The 19,648-nt window shown below is 40.3% G+C and overlaps 1 protein-coding gene across 4 annotated transcripts in view; it reads right to left on the bottom strand.

Moving 5' to 3' along the window:
- The window catches only part of SEC24D (SEC24 homolog D, COPII coat complex component), a 41,922-nt gene extending 22,725 nt beyond the window's left edge, over positions 1-19,197 (bottom strand). For 2 of the 4 annotated variants that reach the window (XM_053941355.1, XM_053941359.1), the window contains exons 1-8: positions 18,993-19,112; positions 15,829-16,011; positions 14,830-14,956; positions 13,317-13,465; positions 11,691-11,963; positions 10,830-10,951; positions 8,035-8,146; positions 6,596-6,723 (exon numbers count right to left, since the gene is read on the bottom strand). In XM_053941355.1, coding sequence (XP_053797330.1) covers positions 6,596-6,723; positions 8,035-8,146; positions 10,830-10,951; positions 11,691-11,963; positions 13,317-13,465; positions 14,830-14,956; positions 15,829-15,967 — 1,050 coding nt within the window. In that variant the 5' untranslated portion in view covers positions 15,968-16,011; positions 18,993-19,112. Of the gene's footprint in view, positions 1-6,595; positions 6,724-8,034; positions 8,147-10,829; positions 10,952-11,690; positions 11,964-13,316; positions 13,466-14,829; positions 14,957-15,828; positions 16,033-18,992; positions 19,113-19,156 lie in introns of those variants that run through there. The other 2 variants (XM_053941357.1, XM_053941356.1) reach the window with 2 other exon arrangements.
- Positions 19,198-19,648: the final 451 nt, after the last annotated feature.

Raw genomic sequence — 19,648 nt, 5'->3', positions numbered from 1 at the left:
AGACTGAGAGGAGACATAGCCAGGAGAGCTGACCCCAACTGACCAGAGAGGGTAACAAGGAGGAATGGGGACATTTGGAATGATGGTGTTTGTCTTCCCAAGGTGCCATTACTGTGATGGTACCTCCTGGGGATACCTGAACACCTGGCTGCCCATGGGAAGTGTGAACTAATTCCTTGATTTGACTTGCTGACATGTGTGGCTTTTGCTTTCCCTATTGATCTTTGTCTTAAGGTTTGAGTTTTCCAGCTTTTACCCTTCCCATTCTCTCCCTGATCCTACTGGTGGGGGAGTGAACTGCCTGGGGTTAAACCATGACATAAGGAAAGGAATCCTGTGAAGGACAGACATGCCCTGCTGACGAGATGATCTGTGCCTCTATTTAGCAAGCACACAACTTCCATGTAATAACACACTTTACATGGTGGCATCCAAAATACTACCTTGCATAATATGCATAGATAAATAAAATATGCAAGGAGAACTCCAGTTTAAAAAGCAAAATACAAACCTTTCCTCTGGAACTTAATCAATACCAGTGTGTTCTGACTCTCTGAAGTTTTCAAGGAATAAATCAATAGCCCAAGTGATTTTTAATTTGAGTGTCATTTTTGTTGGCAAAACAAATTATTAGTATTATTGGCCAGTTAATTAAATTGATATAACTATTACTTTTTATTTCCCTTTTATATGTACTGCTGCTTAGTAACACTTTTCTTCTGCCATTACAATCCTGAAGGACAGTCACAGTCTCTGATTTACCAGAAACTGTATTACATCATCCTTATAAAAGCTTCTTATCAGTTTAAATTGCAAATTTGTATAAAATCAATCAGGAACTCTGATTACAACATTAATAAAATTTATATAAATGTCACACTTTCAAGTCACTGTTCTCATCTCTATCAGAATTACATCCTTACCATAGTAACAGTGGTGCAGGGACCAATATATCACAGAAGTATTTTAAAGGGTACATTTTAGGACTATTTTTCAATGTACACTAAAAACCAAAAGATAGAAGAAAGTAAATGAGAAAATTTGCTTCAATTAGAAGAAGCTCTGCTGCAAAAGCCATTGCTAAACCTGCCTCTGAATGCTCATTCTAGTTACAGAGTGCAGTTACAGGCTAACAAAAAATTTTCTCCTTGATGATGAAGTCTTGGGAAGCAATCCAATTCCAAATGATTTACTACCAAGTGCAGACTAGCACAGGGCATACTCCATAAAGAAAGCCTCATCTAATACAGGATTTATGCACCTCTAAATTAGGTGCATAATTACCTAATTTAGGTATTGTGAAACCAAGCTTACAGGCACTGATCTCCAGAGTGGTGTAACACTTTCTGGGTGAAGCACCTGCATGTGCTTGACAGTTCCGGGCTCTCTACACCATGAATGGCAGAGTCTGGCACCTCAGAGAAGCTTAGCAAAACCCCTAGACATTAACCTGCCACTAATTAGCTGAAAAAAATAAAATAAAATAAAACAGCTTTGACAGAGCAACAAAGATTGCCCTGCCCCAAGCAGACTCAAAACTATGAGCTCAAAGTCTCAGTCCTCTCCCAAATGAGACCACCAACAAGGATGCACTGGAAATGGTTTTATTTTAATACCTGGAAAATGTGTGTTTAGGCTCACACCAGCATGATATACAGCAATGTGTATTAAGGTACATTACATACACAGGACTTCTACTCCCACCATGTTTTAGAACAAGCACAACAACCCAAAGACACTGACAAAATCATTCCTGCTGGAACTTGGACAATCCAGACACCAGAACACACAAAATAATCCATACAAAATCCCTTGTTAAAAGCTCTTAAATTAGCCAAGCTCCCATGCTCTAAGCAGTAATAGCCTCCTGTGAATAAGTAACGAATAAAAGACAGAAATCAAAGGGTAAAACCAAATGATGGCTTTTTACAGTGCGTGTTATCAGCAAGCACCTCTGCTCTTCAGAGCCAGCTTATTAACACATTCCTAATAGAAAGGAGCCCTCAGCAGGCTATTTAGTTGGAATAATTTCATCTTGCAGACTCAGCATTCCTCACTCTCCTCAAAGTTCTGTACAAGCACATAATTGCTAATGAATCTGTGTGTCTATGCAAACATGTGCTTCAAACTACAGCCACAGCCTGCCTGCCCTGCTCACTAGCTGTGAAATCAAGGACAGCAGAACCTGGGTCCCACGGAGTTCAAAGCAGATTGGAGGAGCATGAGGACTTCTCGAAAACAAAAACTACACTGACAACATTGGTTCACATTTTTAGTTATCCACCTCACTTGATTTTTAGCTGCTGCCAACCTTACAACTCCATCTAGGAACCCATACAACCATCCCTGTAAAAATTATGGCTTTTCAAACAGCTTAGCCATGCTGGGCCTCATCAAATTTCACTATTCTGAAAAGGTAAAATGGCTTTTAGCTCATGAACCAGCATTTCTGAGAAGCAATTCCATTCTCTTAACTAATTAATTAGCTGAGGAGAAAATGGAAGTGAAATGTTAGATACCCACCAACAAATATTTCTAAAAGCCAATAAATTTAAATAAATAGGAAAGAACATGGCAGAGAACAATGATGCAAAGCTACTAAGGAGCAAAGAAGGCAAATATTTAAAGCTAGAGATAAGTATTTTGAATTGTTTATATTGGATTTTACAACATGGAATACTCTTTTAACTAACTTTTGATAGCAAGTATTATTAATGCTAAATCAAGATCACATGGTTTATTCAGGCTCTGGAAACATTCATCTATCTCCAAAACAAATTCATGTAGGGCTTGGTCTAGGATGATAACTGCGAGAGCTAGTTTATTTTTATAGACTGTTGCTAAAGCACTGGTGGACTAAACATAAGTTCTGTCAAACAATGATACTGTATTCTCAATCTATAACAAACAAATGCTTTCCATAGATCATCCAAATCAGGAGAGTGAAAACGAACTGTTATTTTTGAGAAATAATAAATATGGACATGGAAAGATAAGACTGTGAAATTTGTAGTGCTTTTAAGACACTGGCAGAGGACAGAAGGCATGAATGTTTTAATAGCCTTTGTTTCCAGCGATAAATAGTGCACAGGCAATGTTCACTAGTTCATGATTTTCTAGATTGCCCACAGGTTTTTTGTAGCAACCTCTAAAAGACTGTGTGCCCTCCATCGATTTTCCCCCACTAACTTTCAGCTTGAGGGCTTTTCTGAAAAAATCCCTTTCACTTGCCCTTCTGAGGCTCAGTGCCTGCATGCCAAGTGCTGCTACCTCACCTGTTCTTGGGGTATCAAACAGAACCCTACAACCATCTTTACCAGTGGTCTCCACTTATGCCTTAAATTTGCTCTCATGTGTAATTTAACATTTCTCAAGTAAAGCCTCATTTGTGATCTTTTCCTCAGTCTGACCAACTACAGTCTCAATTTTAATTATGGCTTCTCTACAACACTCTCATTGTGCATCTTTACCAGGTTACATTTTTTCTTTTTTTTTCTTTCTCACTGCAGAGGCAAACCCTGTTTTTTTGGGGGGGTTCACTTGAAACACATTACACTTTATTCAAAGACTTGCATGAGATCCTTTCATTTACCATCCTTATCTACCAACATTACGATTTCACTTTCTGTTCTTATTTTCTCCTACAGAGATAGCTCCATTTCTAGAAAAGAATAGGATACAAGTTATCTGGTGTACACCTCTTCAAAAGACATCCCTGTTCAATTTTTTGACAGTTTTTAGTTCCTGACAATTTTTTATCAGATCTTAGCTAAAATAAGTTTAAAAAAAAAAAAATCACTTTGCATGTTAATATTCCCACTTCATTTTTGGAGGCAGGACACCAGCCCCTCTGTGTAGATATTCCACTTAGCCAAAAAGAAACCACAGTGACTAATGAACTTAAATCTGCCTTTCAGACTTTCTGAAATCCCAAATTACATTTTCTCCTTTGGAAAACCTTCCAACTGAAAGTGTGAGAATACTGTCAAGTCACCAGATCCAAACCTTTTAGAAGAAAGCTCCCAGGATCTTTTATCTCCATCTTGTATCCCTAGTCAAAGGAAGCAAATCCTCAGAACTCAATTTCCAGTTGAGTTACTGTCTCCATGAAGGCAATTGACAGTTTATTTTCTAAAACCAAAATCTATTACGTTTACAAGTCATCCACCCAAATTGTGACTAGTGCTCAATTAAGAAAGAGAGGAAGATCTGTACAACTGGGCTCTCCCTGTCATACACATACCTAATTCTGTCACTGCCAGAAGACTTAGCTATTTCTCTTTTTTCTTAACTAAATTTTTGCTGTAGTTTAGTAGTTTTTGCAGTAGTTACTGTATAAAACATGCTGTATATCAAGAAATAAAGAAATTAAGACATATTTTCACCTTGTAACCCAATAGCAAGTGATGAGCATCACCTGTAGAAACTGTTAAAAGGCACTATCTCTAAAACAGGGTGGATATTCTGAAACAAAGGACTTCCTGTGCCTTGCAGTCAACAGTTTCAGGCAGAATGCACCCTACTACAAAGTTCAGAAACACGAATAAGCCCCTGAATGTATTTTACCTCTATAAAAAGCCCAGTTCTTTCAAATTAAGTGGCTTTTCAAAATTAAAGTAGTTATAAATCCCATATGGAAGACCATTTTTATTAGGATATCTTAAGAGTAAGATCTTATTTTGGCAGCAGCAGTGAAGACAAAGGGCACATGCAAGCCATGGAAAAGCTGCCTCAACTAAGACTGCCCAGCTCCTCCCACTCTAACACTATCTCCTTAGTTCTTACAATTTTACCAAGCTATAATTCTTCTGACTAGAATTTTCCACGCTAGGCTTTTGCCAATTTTGAGAGACATTTTTCAGGCTCCTCCAAAGGCGAGGCTAGGGAAAAACATACTGCTCCTTACAATGAGCCCCACTGACCTTTCCGACAACTCAAGAGCACTAACACTTCACAACAGGTGGGTCACCGAGCACATCTTCTTGCCAACCCCAGGAAAATGCCCCTGAACTTGGCTGACGACAAATGTTTGGACAGACTGCAAATTTATGCATGCAGAAGAGATTTAGATTTTAGCAACTCATTGATCACCCTATCCAAACACAATGCAGGAGACAAGGAAGCCATGTGTGGGAAACATAAAGGGCTAGAGGCAAACTCTGAGTGCAAGGTGCACAAATGAAGTGCCAGCATGAAAACTGATTTTGTAAGTGCCACCTGGGAAACTGGGATCAAGGTTGGTAAAGAGCAAAGATTAGCTGATAAAGTGAAGGGGTGGAGAAGCAACAGCAGGAGTTTCATCTAGGAGAAAATGCAGAGGGGGCAACAAGCCAAACGTGCACATTTCCCTCAAGAACTGGAATGAAACCTGAAATCTGCAGAGCCATCAGTAGTACATCCTATTTCCCTGTGGACCACAGAGAAGGTAACTACAATCTACCCTGCTGAAATAATGCTCTCAATTTGAACTAGAGAGGTCTGCTGGATTGGAAGTTATCCATCCTGATAAAGAGTAACATCTGCTTTTTTCCAACATATTCTTTAAAAAAAAAAAAAAAAAACAACAAAAAAAAAACCTACCAAGAATTTATAAGCAATAAAACAAAGTTAAAGAAAAATCAGACTGCAAAACCAAGCACTGAATGTCTTAGCAATTTTAATTAGGCTTTCCTGTGCAGGCGGTTTATGAGGAGTTCTTGAAGACACAATCACATACTACAACTTTGATGAAATCCCTGCTTTTTCCCCCATGACACAGCACTCTGGAGTGTATCAATGTAAGACATGAAAAGGAAATGCGTTCTGCAGACCTCGCAGAATTTAGAAGCTGAAGAATTTAGAAGCAATGGAGGACACAGCAGATGAAGACCAAGCAAGATAATCCCACAGATGATGTAGCTAAATGCTGCACTTAAAAAATGGATTTATCCCTGACACTGATAGAATCCTCTGGGGGTGCCAGGAAACCTGGGTAATTGTTTTAATACCAGAGAATACTGCAGAAAAAATCTGCAGAAGAACTAGGGATATGTTTTGAATATGGAGGATCATTAGAGATGGTTATGTGAGAAAAGCTTAGTGCCTTCAAATGAGTGCTAAAAATGGCTGGTTACATTTGTCTTCTTTCTATGACTCAGCTCATCCAAGCAGAAAACCAAATCATCTTTTTGGTCTGTTGTGAAATTAAATTATTTTGTAAAGACCTCAATGGAAAAATGTGTTTCTTCAAATCTATCTCTCCACATCTTAAAATTAGCTTCATACAGCTTGTGGTCATCCTCTTTTAATACCTCTGCCAAAAACTACGGAGTTCCAGCAGAGTAAGCAACTGACAAAGCTGGCATAAACTAGAGGCAGTTGGGGAAACACCAGGAATCCAGGGGAGTCATCACTCCTGTACCTTTTCCAAATGAAAACTTGTGTCTTTTGAAGTTACACCATGACCCAAGAACCCTCAGTCTTCTGCCACCTCTTTACAGTCATACCAATCCATAGTCTGAGCTAAAATACGCTCCCCAACAACCCTGTCACAGACGAACAAGTCTGCGCTAATTTGGAGGCAGAAGCCTGAGGACTGATCCTCAGTACGCCCTACCTCGTTTGGCAGCACAGCAGCAAAGGGCTGGATGACGGCTGCCAGGGGGATGCGGGCCTGCTTGGCCATTTCTGATGTCACTGGGAAGCAGTAGGTGGTAAAGCGGATGTAACGGGGGCTGGCGTGGCCTGCAAAACACAGCGGAGCAGAGTGAAAGGCTGGCAGAAGGAACGTGCCCACCCCAGCACAGAGCAGGAAAACCAGAACAACAAAAAGCAACAAGTGCATGTGCTACATCAAATACATGCTTGCTTTTCCTCCCATGCAGGCTTCTACCCATCTTTATATCCCAGCCCATTGCCCCTCCCTCTGGTTAAATCTTTTCTTCCTGAGTTTAAAGCAGAGATTTAAACATACAAGAATAAGCCAACAATTACTTGCAAGAAGAATCTCCGTAGAGATTACCTGGAAACATCCCATACCTAGGATCTTTGAAGAAAATATGGATGATATCCCAGGGGACATGTCAACACTACATAAAGGGATGAGGCAGACTGATATCTACTGTTAAGACTGCTCTAATGAGCTACCTCTGGTTCAGAAAACACTGTGTCTGTCTTAACATCACCATGCTCACCTACATTGCAAAATATAGGGTGCAAAGTCACCACCACATTTCCAAGAGGACACTCAGCACAGGCCCCTCAAAGAGAAACAGCTGTGTGCTGCAGGCAAGAGCACTGAAAGGAGTTCAGGAATCACCTCCCTGATGCTCCCTTTGTAACCAACAAACTCTAGCTCTGCTCAGTTTCTTGAAAGGAATTTCTTGGATCATCAGAATGGATTTATCCCATTCTCAGATAATGCCAAAAAAACCTCGGTGTGTTTGTACATTTTATACAGTTTATCTCAGCATTGATAAATTACTGCTGGGCTGAATAACACCATCAGTTTAACCTGTACTAAAATATTGAGCCTGCTGTCAAGAGCAGCATGTGGAAGACTAACCCCAGGCTCCAGGCAGAAGCAAAGGCAGATAAATTTTTCCTATGGCCAGCATACATCAACTAGACAACTTGCACACTGCCTCTCACTTGAATAGAAATTCATATCTTAAAAGGTAACAGTGCTAGTCTAGTCTTACTGCTTCTTCTAGTGTCCACCTTTCAAATTTTCAAAATAATCCAGAAAGGATTTTCAACTTGAAATGTAACACCTTAAAAAATTTTAAGTTTAAAAGGAAAGTTGTCTCAATTATTCATATTCTTTGAAAGGCCAGGAAGGGTAGAGGAGGTATTAAGCCAACGTGTAAGAACTCAACTCCCACTTCCCTCCTCCCCTCTTTTTTTCCTGTTCAAAGGAAGTTTGCAATTTCATGTACAATTTAGAGTAAATACCATAATTTTCAGATGAGAAATCTGAGAATTTAGTCTTTGTTTTATTTAATTATATTAGAATTCCCCTAGAAAGACTCCCAAAGCAGTAACAAGGACAGTTACCTTGATCCTGGATGATGCAGCTGGTGGTGACGAGGGGAGGAACCTGTCCTCTTGTGTTTGTGGCATAGACCTGCCCTCCCCTGGCAGCCTTATCATTCTCAATTACTTGAATCTGATGAATAAGAAGCAAGAACAGTATGAGGAAGGTAAGTCATGCATTCAGCTACACTCATGAACAGGCTAAGATGTACACTAAAGAAGACTTTGGTTGAAGCCTAATTTATAACAATTTATAATATAATGTCATGACATATTCATGCAGCTGACTTTGCTGTCCAAATTCCTTTCCCATACGCTGCTCACTGTTACTTCCGCACGATCCCTCACTCAGGTTTAAGGTTGACACTTTTCAGGATATAACCAAAGTTATATAAAGCTGTATTTTGTTCCACACCAGAAATCCAGTCACTGATCCATCATTCCTCATCTTTCCTCAGCAACCTGGTTTAGAGTGCAGCCAAACAGCTGTGGGAGGGAAGAGGAATGAGACAGTGGCTTTGCCACTGCTGCTGGTACCTCATGGAATTGTGTCTTTACACTGCTCATGAACTTCTAATAATAGCTAGGGAACTTCAGAAGCCTCTGTTGGAAAGCAAACAGAGACCAAAAACTAAATTAGTTGCATGGAGTCTACTGATCAACATCCAAGAGGTATTTCCTAACACACTGAAAATAGTCCGGGGCCTTTATTTTTTTTTTCATCAATAAAGTTTTCTGTACTGCAATTTAAATATACAAGACATTCCTCAGAGAGCTTGTTAGATCTTCTGCTTACTTTTCCCTGACCCCTTGGCTTGTGTACCTATAGCTAACTCTTGCAATTAGAAGGAAAAAGGTTTTGCTTTAAAGAAGTCCACTGGCTGAAGAAAGCAAACCACTCTGAGACTTAGCTCTGCAAAGGATCAATGTGCCATGGTATTCTGCAACTAACTGACCTAAATATATCATTGTTCTTGGAAATAATTGTTGAGAAAGTCCAGATGCGAGTTTTCATAGATGTTGTCAGGGTACATATCAGCCTCTAACATATATAAGAGAAATATAAATCAACAATGGCTACAGATGAGAAGTAAATTTATCTGGCAACACTACTATAATTATATAATGAAAATATAACAACAGAAATACACGTGATCATTCTTATTCCTCATTCTGAATTAGCTTTTTGTCCTTTACAGATGTTGACCCAGATCATGTTTCTTTTAAATATTCATTCTAATCCTCTCTGTAAGGCTTAAACAAACCTTTTAACCTATTTTAACACTGCTGTTGTAGGCTGCTTATACTGTGTGCATAATTGAAACAAGACATCAGCCCATGTTTTCATGCCAGACCTCCTTCTCTCTCTGCCTTTTTTTTTTTTAATTAGACAAGATCATTTTATCCCTCTACTGTAAAAAGCATTGCACTGAAACACTAAGAAAGACTGACTTAAGGGTATTTATTATTTATTCAGACACTTGATTCAGGGTTTTTTTTACACAATGCTTTTCAGTTTAAAATTGCCTTTAATGAGGCAACAGCAGTTGTTATATTAACCCCTAAGGGATTATCAACAAGTATTTTTCCAAAGTTACGGGGGTGGGGGGGGGTTTGCATCAAATTCATCACTGGGTAAAAAAAATCTTTTCTAGAAGAACAAAAGAATACCCCAATTTAAAGAAGCAAGACAGTTTCATACTAGACAGTGTGAAGCTTTTGCAGAAATATTTCTCCTGTACAGCAAACCTGCCTCAGCAAAAAGTGTAAGATTCCTTCACCCAGACTAGCCTGCTGTGCAGTGGTGAAAACATTTTTTTAAATAGAAAGTTGTAGGTTTAAGCTGCTTAAAAAATTCTGACTCTCTGAGGACCTTTTGACCTGTCCAGATGATTGCCAGAACCACTTTAAGTATGGGCACCAGAACATTTTCTCCATGAGTTTGGCACACTATTACTTTTTATTTCCATCAGCTGTTTCCAATAAAGAAGTTAAATGCTGCCTGTGCCTGGGCAGCCCTTTCTTTGCATACCAATTACACTACTTTATTTCAGGAAGATGGATGCAACCATAACCTTCTTTTCTCTAGTACCATCCTAAGAAGAGACACTGTCCTACCAGTGCATGTTCAACAGCTGAGACTCTTCAGCCTGCATGAAGCTTAAGCATGAAGTATATTCCAGGCTACTGAAATCTTTACAAGGTTACAGCAACTGGAAGGATGGCTCAGGCAAATAATTCTAGTTGCCTGATAAACTCTTGAAATCAAAAGGTGAAGTGGCTTCTGAGCATGTGACTTCTCAGCGTTGCCAGAACTGCACTTCCAGAGTTCATGTACGTGTATTGTGTACAAATCCTACTTTTGGTGTCTGTTACTAAGTTCAAGCCTTCAAACTTTTCAGAGTGAAGAGGAAAGATTATAAGCTACAGTGAACACAAGTAGTTCTTCAGACAGTACTGGCCACTGTCTCATTAAGGAATCCTGTTGAGAATTCCTAGTAAAGTATTTCCTATAAAGTATTTGGGACATACTCATGTATGAGCGTCCCATGTTAGATGAAGTTACAAAGCCTCTTCAGTACGCAAACTAATTTCATACACTAATTGATCCAAAACTGACAGCACAGAGTACAAAACTGCATTAATTAGAAACTGCAAGAACTAGAAGGTATTTTGAGAACCAAGCCATGTAAATGCCAAAGTATGTTATGAAAAACCCCACCAACTAAAATGAACACAATGTTAGCATTTGTCATTCCTTTATCTTAAATAAGCAGGAAGTTACATTTATAAAAAACTAGAGCCACGGTACTTACTGGGCTTGGAATAGAGTCAGGATCAAGCTTCTTCTGCGGTGGGCCTGAGAACTGTGCTGGACCACCAGGAAACATAGCGGGATAGGACAATTGAGATGCTGCCATCTGAGGACCATAGTTAGCTGCAGAGTTACAAATGACAATTCATTTGAAGTATTTAAGTTCCATTATCAATCAACTTCTGTCTGCAATTAATTCTTACTCAGCTAAGTGCAACTCCTCCTTCCCCTCTGTTTTCATCTACTAAAAGAAATACATTTCTGTGGCTCAGTTTGGTTTTAGTTTGTGTTTTCAGAAAGTAAGAACAACATCAGATGTGACAACTTTGGCTCCAAAGTTTTCAGGTTTATGTCAAGTAGGACAGTTAGTAGAGATTACCACAGCTACTCACGCCAGGCCATTACGTCACTGAGAATCTCTCCACTAACATCAGTCAAAGCAAACTGATATCATTGACTGCCTTTTAGCAATCCATTATTGCTATAGCAAAGCATTTTTGAAAGCTGCTTATGACAGTACTACAAGACAAGAAAGCAGCCTATACATTTACAGAGTGTAAGAAAAACCCCTTCCTGTAGTATGTTGTGTCTTCACCAATTACTAATCACTAATCCTGTTTCTGATCCAAATTAATCTTCTTTTTCTTGTTACAGTCTCAACAGAGTGCTAAACTTGACAGAAAAAGCAGAGCCTGTCTCAAGTGTACTGACTGACAATGTACATTCTTCCCTTCTACAGAAAGAGAACTCAGATTTCATGTTTCCCAGTCAGCTGAAGATTCAATAACGAATGGACACAGTTCCACCAGTGATTGTGCCTGCACACTCTGTTTTCAACCACATAACAAACATCCCTCCCTACCTTGCTGAGGATGATATCCAGGCCCTGGAGGCTGTCCCGGAAGGTGTTGCAAGTTAGGATTTGGAGGGACAGGTCCAGGGATTCCGCCCTGCCTGGCCATAGCAGGCAATGCTGGCTGAGCACAAAGGCCATTAACACTATTTGCTGGTGGAGGAGACAGCTGTGGTGCAAGTGGCAAATCCATCTGCTGCTGGGCTGGGGGCAGCAGTCGTGGGCCCTGGAAAGCCACTGGATGCCTGGGAGACACGCCAGAGCTTGGAGCAGTGCCAGGACCTGAGCAAGAAACAACGTCAAGTGAGTCAGAAATGACAACCTACCAAACCTGTGTCAAAGGTGCTCTGGTTCTGCTCAATACATTTGTATAGCATAGAGGCAATATTGGATCCCATACTGACAGTGCTGCCTTATGGGAATCTGTGTGTCTGATCACATGACAAATCATGGTTTAAGTCTCAGCTGATTCAGTAATTTTATTTCTTTTGGCTCTATTTGCAATAAAACCCTGCAACTGGGGTAGATGGGGAAAGAGTGAGAGAAGCCACAGTTTGACAGTTCTTCTCTAGAACACACATAGATCATTCAGCTTTCAAAATACTACTTCATTTCGGAATGTGAAACAACATTCTTTTTGTTCAATAATCCATTTATCATATGTGGCATGTTTTTGTTAATCTGCTATTTGTATTTCACAATTACAGGTTTGATGGAAAATAAATCCACTTGATACTAAAAGATGAAACGTGGGAATTATTTTGTACACACTGGCAAGGAATTGTTTGTTGTTTATAAGATCCAGATTTCAATTAGAATTAAGAGGACTCTGGAAAGAGAGGTTTTTTGAGACTTACAATCCGTAAACACTTATTACATTACAAAACCTACATTTTTTAATCAGATTTTCCCCCAAAGACAAAACAATTTTAAAGAGAGCTAGAAGACTAACCAATACTAGGTTTGAAGCAAAAGAAGCAATGTATTCATATACAAACACTGAAACACATCTTCTGTCATACATGTAAACTGAAAAAAATCTTTACATGCAAAATACAAGCCTCCCAGTACATAACATGAGAACACTGTATTTTACATAATTGTTTTTAAATTGTTTATATAATATATTTTGCATAATTTAAATACATATTGGCATTCGTGGTTGGAAGTAATTTACATAGCAGCATCACAAGATCACATCTTCATGGCCTAGGTTTGAGATGGTATAACATCAAAATAAATACAGATAAATTTAGATTAAAACCCAAAAATGTTTAGACAAAAAAAAAGAAAATAGCTTTGTAACTAGAGAAACCATAAGAAGTTGAGAAAAATTAAACCCTGTCTGCATACTATTGCTCACGCCTTGGCTGTTACTGACACATGCACTAAGTATTTTGAGAAATGACTGATGGGATATCTGAATTTTATGGAAGGTCTGTCAAACAGCAATTCAGAATTAACCCAATACTACTCATTTAAGGAACTGGATGAGATAAAAAAATGCTAAGAACTTAAGCCAATGATGGTGGTCAAAGGTCTCATTTTCTGTTTATACAGAAGTTCAATAAGTTTTTAATTATCATAGTCCTAATGCTTTAACTGAGAATAAGTCAATCGGATAAACCCAATTACCATAGCTATTTATCTGCATGCTGTTGAGCTGGTCAGCAAGTTGTGCTGTAGAGGAAGCAGGTGCAGTATTTGGGAAGGCTGCTTGGGACTGATGACTGTAGGGAGGATAGGAAGATCCTGTGTTACTTGGAGGTGAAGGGCCTTGAAACCTAAAGGAAAAAATCAGTGCAGTTATGCAAAAAAATTACATCAAACAATCATAACTCTTGAAGATTTCATAGCTCCTCATGACGGTGCTGAAACAATTAATTAGGACAAAACCCTAATGGAGTATGCCCACATTCTGCTCAGAAAATGTACACTTGTATTAAAATACACAAAGGACAGAGAGATTGCACACTTGTTTAATAAAAACAGGCAGTCCATGTTTGCACACTTGTCAGAAGCAAAGTAGAGTGAGTATGCCATGGCAAAGTGTGAGCAGTAATAACTATAAGCCTGAAGATTAAGAAACACAGGCTTCTGAACGTATCACAGCACTCTATCCCCTTTCCAAGCTTATAAAGAAAGACTCCCTACCAGGGATGATGAAGAAGATTAGGAGTAAAATCTGTGAAAAGAAGAAAAGGAAATGAGAAATTTTTGAGGAGTCCTCTGTAGTAGAGGAAAGAAGATGCAGGTAGAGAAAAACTTCATGATTATCAGATATGGAAAATGTGAATGCAAGGAAAATAACCAAAGAAAAGAAAACAGTAACACACACATGGCTTACAAAGGTATTTTCTACCAGACTGTTTCACTCTGGTAAAATAAGATCCCAGGCTATGGCCCAGAGACAATCAACATGTATTTTCCTGTGACCCCTTGTAAAACTGAGGATGAGCCCCGCTATTTCAAGAGAAGTAGAACTTTACTTGAAATTTTTGTCTAGATACTTCCTGGCCTAGAACAGCAGCTCTGAGCAATTTTGGGAAAAAACCAAGATCACGGGAAGAACAGGAGATGCACAGCTGTCAGAGCAATGATGGGAAGCTATGGAAAAGAATTGGTATTTTGCTAGGTCATGTCAACCTGACTCTATTCACCTTGTTTTTTCATCTTCAGGACAACCACCACCTCTCCATATGGAAGAGTACATCATCTTGAACAACTGATCACCAGTCTTTTTGGGTCCTCATTCCCACAGTGAAAATGAAATAACAACATAAAAACTAAGAACCACAGAAGGAGATTAAGATTTCAATCAACTACAAGAAGAATGTTGTTAAATGGTGTCAAGTTCACTAAAACTGAAGGAGCTATGGGTACACAAACTAATTTTGCCACTCCTGGGAAATGTGGAAAATAACTAATATTTGACAGAATTAAATAAAAGAGCTGCATATTGACTCACTTTATCTGCCACAAAAATATTGTGTAATAAAGCTTGGCTATCCCCTCATACAACCTTTTTGCAAAGATTTCTTTCTACAGCTTTCACCTGTCCCCTTTTTCTCGCCATTCCTGCCTCCTTCACAGAGAGGTAACAGAGGTCAAACAGCTCAGATGTCAGGTGTTGATCCTTTCCAGTCACCTGTGTGGCTGCTGTCCTGCTGTTCCAGACCCATTCTGGAAACTGGTCTGGCTGAATTGCTGTGCACCAGGTGGTGGAGGCCCAACAGGAGCTGGAGATCCAAAAGGCACAGTTGATTTCAACACACCTGCAAAAGATTAAGCACTTTTCTGTAAAACCATGTAAGAAAGAACAAGATGGGCAAGAAATGCAGCTGTGCAGCTCTGCTCTAGCATTAAGAATAACAGCTTTGGGTCACCCTGCTTAAGCAGAGGGGTTGGACCAGAGGTCCCTTCCAATCTCAGTGATTCTGTTGAAAGCACAGATTTCTGAATCAGTTACAAAAGCAGATATGAAAAACTAAGAGTAAAAAGGAAACAAATAGCAGTTAATAACTTTCCAGCAAAGAACCAAAGAGGGACAGTAAGAAAAATGAACAGACACAGCAATTGCCAGTCTGGGGCAGTGATAATGCCCTGTCACCCAGTTATATTTCAAGGTAGAAACAAGAGGTCCCTTTGATTTCAGAGACCAAGGTAAGAATGAAAACTTAAAACAACTTGTTAAAGTAAAAACAAAATGAGCTTCCATATGTAGCACCTGCTCTCCTGTGCTGAAAACTGTTCCTAATTCAGATCTAGTATAGTGACTGTGAAGAAACTGTCATTTATGTAAATAGCAGTGTTGAATGAACAGCATTTCAAACTGTATTTCTTGAACTATTTTTCCTTTAAATTATTCTAACGTAAAAAAAATCATCTGGTATGAAAACCAGTACTCAACCCAAATTTTCGAATAGGTCAATTACCACAACCATTTCTATCAGAATTCTGATTATATTCAGCATTTGATTAGAGTAACACAACTCCTACTGTCTTTAATAAATTTTAGAGAAACTGGGTATTTTTTTTCTGTTTCCTGTTGCAGTATCAGTGTAAAATTTACACAAGGTAGAAAGAGATGCAAAACACCAATATAGAAAGGTAGACTCTGAAAACAAATTTTAAGCCAAAATAATACCTGGTTGAGGTGCTGAGTATGAAGAGTTAGGGTCCCCATAATGTCCATAATGAATTGGAGAATTGGGTGGTCCAAAACGTCCTATTCCTGGCTGGGATTGGGAATATGGAGGAGCTGCAACATAACCTTGTTGACTCATGATGGTAATCTTCTCATTCCAAGTATTGTGTCCTCTACAGGAATCTGCAAAAAGGAAAATGACACCTGCTACTGTTTATCACTCTGTGCATTTAAAAAGGCTGTGACTTGTATTCTCTCCAAGAAAGATAAAAAGACACATGTCAAGGTAAAAAAATTACCTGAAGTCAGGGGCAAATATTGGTTTTGCTTGATAGCTTAGTTTCCTCAGCATTACCACATGTTGCATTTAAATGGGATTCACCTCTCCCAAGCTCACAGAGAGAACTGTAAGCAATGGATGTGCAGATGGAAAAAACTCTCAAAGTCACAAACTATTCCTTTTACTAGGTGAGCCTTGACTTCCACTACACATGGAAAATACATGGCAAATCCTGCTCCCCAAATCCCAGCCATCCCAAAGAACACAGAATTCACTGAAAAATCAGGAAAGGCAGAGTGACCAGAGCTGCAAACTCCCCCTAGCAACTACTTCTCCTGTGCTAGCACACCTTATTTTAGAGGAGGTGTGGAATACGACACCAGTTTTCCACCAAACCTTTTACAAACCTGCATCAACCAAACTCCAAGCAAGTGATGGAAGACTCCTTGCTTTTGATGCTGGTGAAACAGAGAATAAAACACAGGATAGAGAGAGTTCCTAATTCTGGAGCAGCCTTTTTACTCCAGAACTCCCCAGTGTGCCAAAGCTAAGCACAAGATATTCTACAAGAGAGAGTTGAGGCAGTATGGCCTCAACTGCACTGTATGTTGCCCTTGTTGTTATCAGGCATCCTCTCCATAAGATTCACATCTTGATCCTGTTGTTGTTAAATAAATGAAACAAGCAAACCCCAGAATTTGACAGACAGCAATTCAGAGTTCTCTAATGATGAGAGCATTTACAAGATATGTAATTTCTTTCTTGTAGTCAGATTTTGTTTAACAGGACAGAGCAACATTTTAGAAAACTTTCAGGAAAGAGTGCCCTGGTAACTGCCATCATTTTTAGAAGCAAAACATCTGAAGAATCCTGCACTGACAAACCATATAATTGTATTTCACCAGATTAGTTTTCAGATACAGTGCCCTTGCCATCAAGGGATCTGAAAAGTTATTGCAGTTGTACACTCTGCAGCCTGGAAAAGATTCCTCTTTTCCATGTGAGAGCTTCCATTCTGATAGCAGATTAAATTTGACAATAACAGAATTTCACTTTCTTGAGGCCCAAATTAAACTGTTATGAGAAATGTTAAGAATTCAAACCCTGACTGAACAAGCATCTCAAGCACATAAGCCAGGCATCCCCAAAGAACTACACAACATAAATTAGCATTTCAGGTATTAAGTTCCTTTGAAATACCTTTCCCAACCACCTGTACTTCGCATTCTTAAGCTCAAGCCATGGAGTCATCTTTAAGCATGGAAACTGGATGAAAACACTACTTGTGCTTCAGAAGCACACACAAAGGCACCTCAAAATTAGAGCTCCAAGAACACACAGATAAATTTATGCTGTGCTGGCACATGTCAGTAGAGAAAAGTTATCCCTACCAGAAAGCCCATTCCTAGGCTTCCCAAATTAAAGAGATATTTCTTTAGAAAAAAACCTCAACAGTTTTACTGATCATCCACATCAGACAAGAAATCCCTCTGAGTTGTGTACAGGGCCTGGCCCTCTCCACACTCTTCAATGCAGCACAAGATTTCTCAGTAGCATTGGTTAACTGCTTCCAGGAGTTAATCCTATGGAGTTTTCTCTTATTTATTGGTTAACAAGGTCAACACAGGGAGAAGAAAGAAAGACGTTTAATCAGAGGCTTGCTGCTGCCAGTTGTACCTTCTTCCCTCCCCCACCTCCATTAGAAAAGATGTGGCAGTCAGTTTTAGTGGTTCCAAAAGACACTAAATCAGCATTAAATTACCTACACACCAGGACAGAAATATACATACTTTATATCTATAAAAAGGAAGAGATTTTCACTTAGAGGTAGCTGCAACAACCAACACCTTAAGCTGCAAGAACATTCAGAGGAAACTACTTCCTCCACAGCTTACTCACACACACACACACAAAAAAAAACAATCTTGCCACGTCAAACTTCCCACAGACAGTATAAACATACAGAGGTTTTGCTGAAGTGAGACAGGAGCTCTAACCACAGATAAAATAATACAAGTTCTTCAACACAGTTCCAGATTCTATTTAGCACCAAGGATATTTAATCTCTTCTCAGGATAGGTATATATACCAACTATCACAAATGAGTGTTTTAAGGGTGCCTGAAGGATTACGAGCATTTCAGAAATTACACTGTAGGGGAGAGTGTGGATGCACCACCACACTATGAAAAGAGTTCATACAGAAAGTCATAAGAACTTTTTTTCTCCCTGTCTCAACACTAGTTTACCTTATATCCCATAACCTGGGGAACAACACTAACACTGAGGAACAGCTGCAGAATTTAAATGAGCTCTATTACCAAATAGGCTGTCATCTTTTTCAGAGGATCGCTGCACCTATGCAGCTCTCTGGTGCCTCTGTGAAGATGTGAAGTTAACTATGTGCATGGAAGCAGAAGTAGCACAACAGAAACAAAAACAGACTCGAGTCCTTGGCTCCCTGAAGGAGAAGTATAAACTGCGGATATATTTCTTCGGAGACACTATGCTCTCCAACACGTCATCTAGGCAGAGGTGCTGTCCATTCCATGGCACACTGCAGTGTCAATTTGGTAACCAGTCTCGGGAGTGAGTACCTTTATCCTCACGGGCTCACACACGCAGAATGGAAAATCGCTACACGCACACATAGCATGCAACACAGACACACACCTATTTCAGGGCTGTTTTCCGGTAACACATTGCGAACCAAGCTATGAAAGCAAAATCTAATTTTTTCCCCGTTCACTGCCAAGCCTGCCAAGCTTTACGACACCTTTTTATGCACGTAACTTTTCTATCCCCATCGCCTACAAGTTTTAAGCCGCCGTAAGCTCGCAACAGGTCCGGCCTCCAGCTCGGAACCACCCGCCCCGCGGCAGTACCTGTGCCTGCCCAGGGCCGGGCTGCGCCGCCGGCTGCTTGCCGCCGGGCGCAGTCCCCGGGCTCCACGCTGCTGAGGGCGGCCGCCGCCCCGTGCCCACCCCGCCGCTGCCCGCGCTGTCCCCGCGCTGCCGCCTCAGCCGGAGGTGCCGGTTGGGACCGTTACCTACGGCCGCGCACCCGCTGCCTCACGCGCTCGAGTGCCACGTCTGAGGCGGCCCGCGCGGGCCGCGCCTGCGCAGTGCGGGCGGCGAAGCCGCGCCCGCAGTCGGGCCGTGCCCTCCCGGGCGGGGGCGAAGGGCAGCCCGGCGCGGTCACTGTGGGACAGTGCTTCCTTTCGCGCCGAGGGATAGGTCCCGCGCCAAACACGGAGCTGTCGTTCAAAAGGGATGCTTTTTTTTTCCTTTTTATGTGCTTGACAAACAGAATCACGGAATCAGTTAGGTTGGAAAAGACCTCTGAAGTCATGGAGTCCGACCTATGACCGAACGCAACCACGTCAACTAAACCATGTCCCTTAGTGCCACGTCCAGGTTTTCCTGAAGCGCCTCCAGGGACGGTGACTCTACCGCCTCCCCGGGCAGCCCATCCCAATGTCTAATTATCCATTCTGTGAGAAATTCTTCCTCATGTCCAACCTAAACCACCCCTGGAGCAG

This window comes from Vidua chalybeata, chromosome 4 (assembly GCF_026979565.1).
Source record: "Vidua chalybeata isolate OUT-0048 chromosome 4, bVidCha1 merged haplotype, whole genome shotgun sequence".
NCBI lineage: Eukaryota > Metazoa > Chordata > Aves > Passeriformes > Viduidae > Vidua > Vidua chalybeata.
The sequence above is the reverse complement of the archived record's forward strand: the minus strand, read 5'-3'. Positions and strand labels throughout refer to the sequence as shown.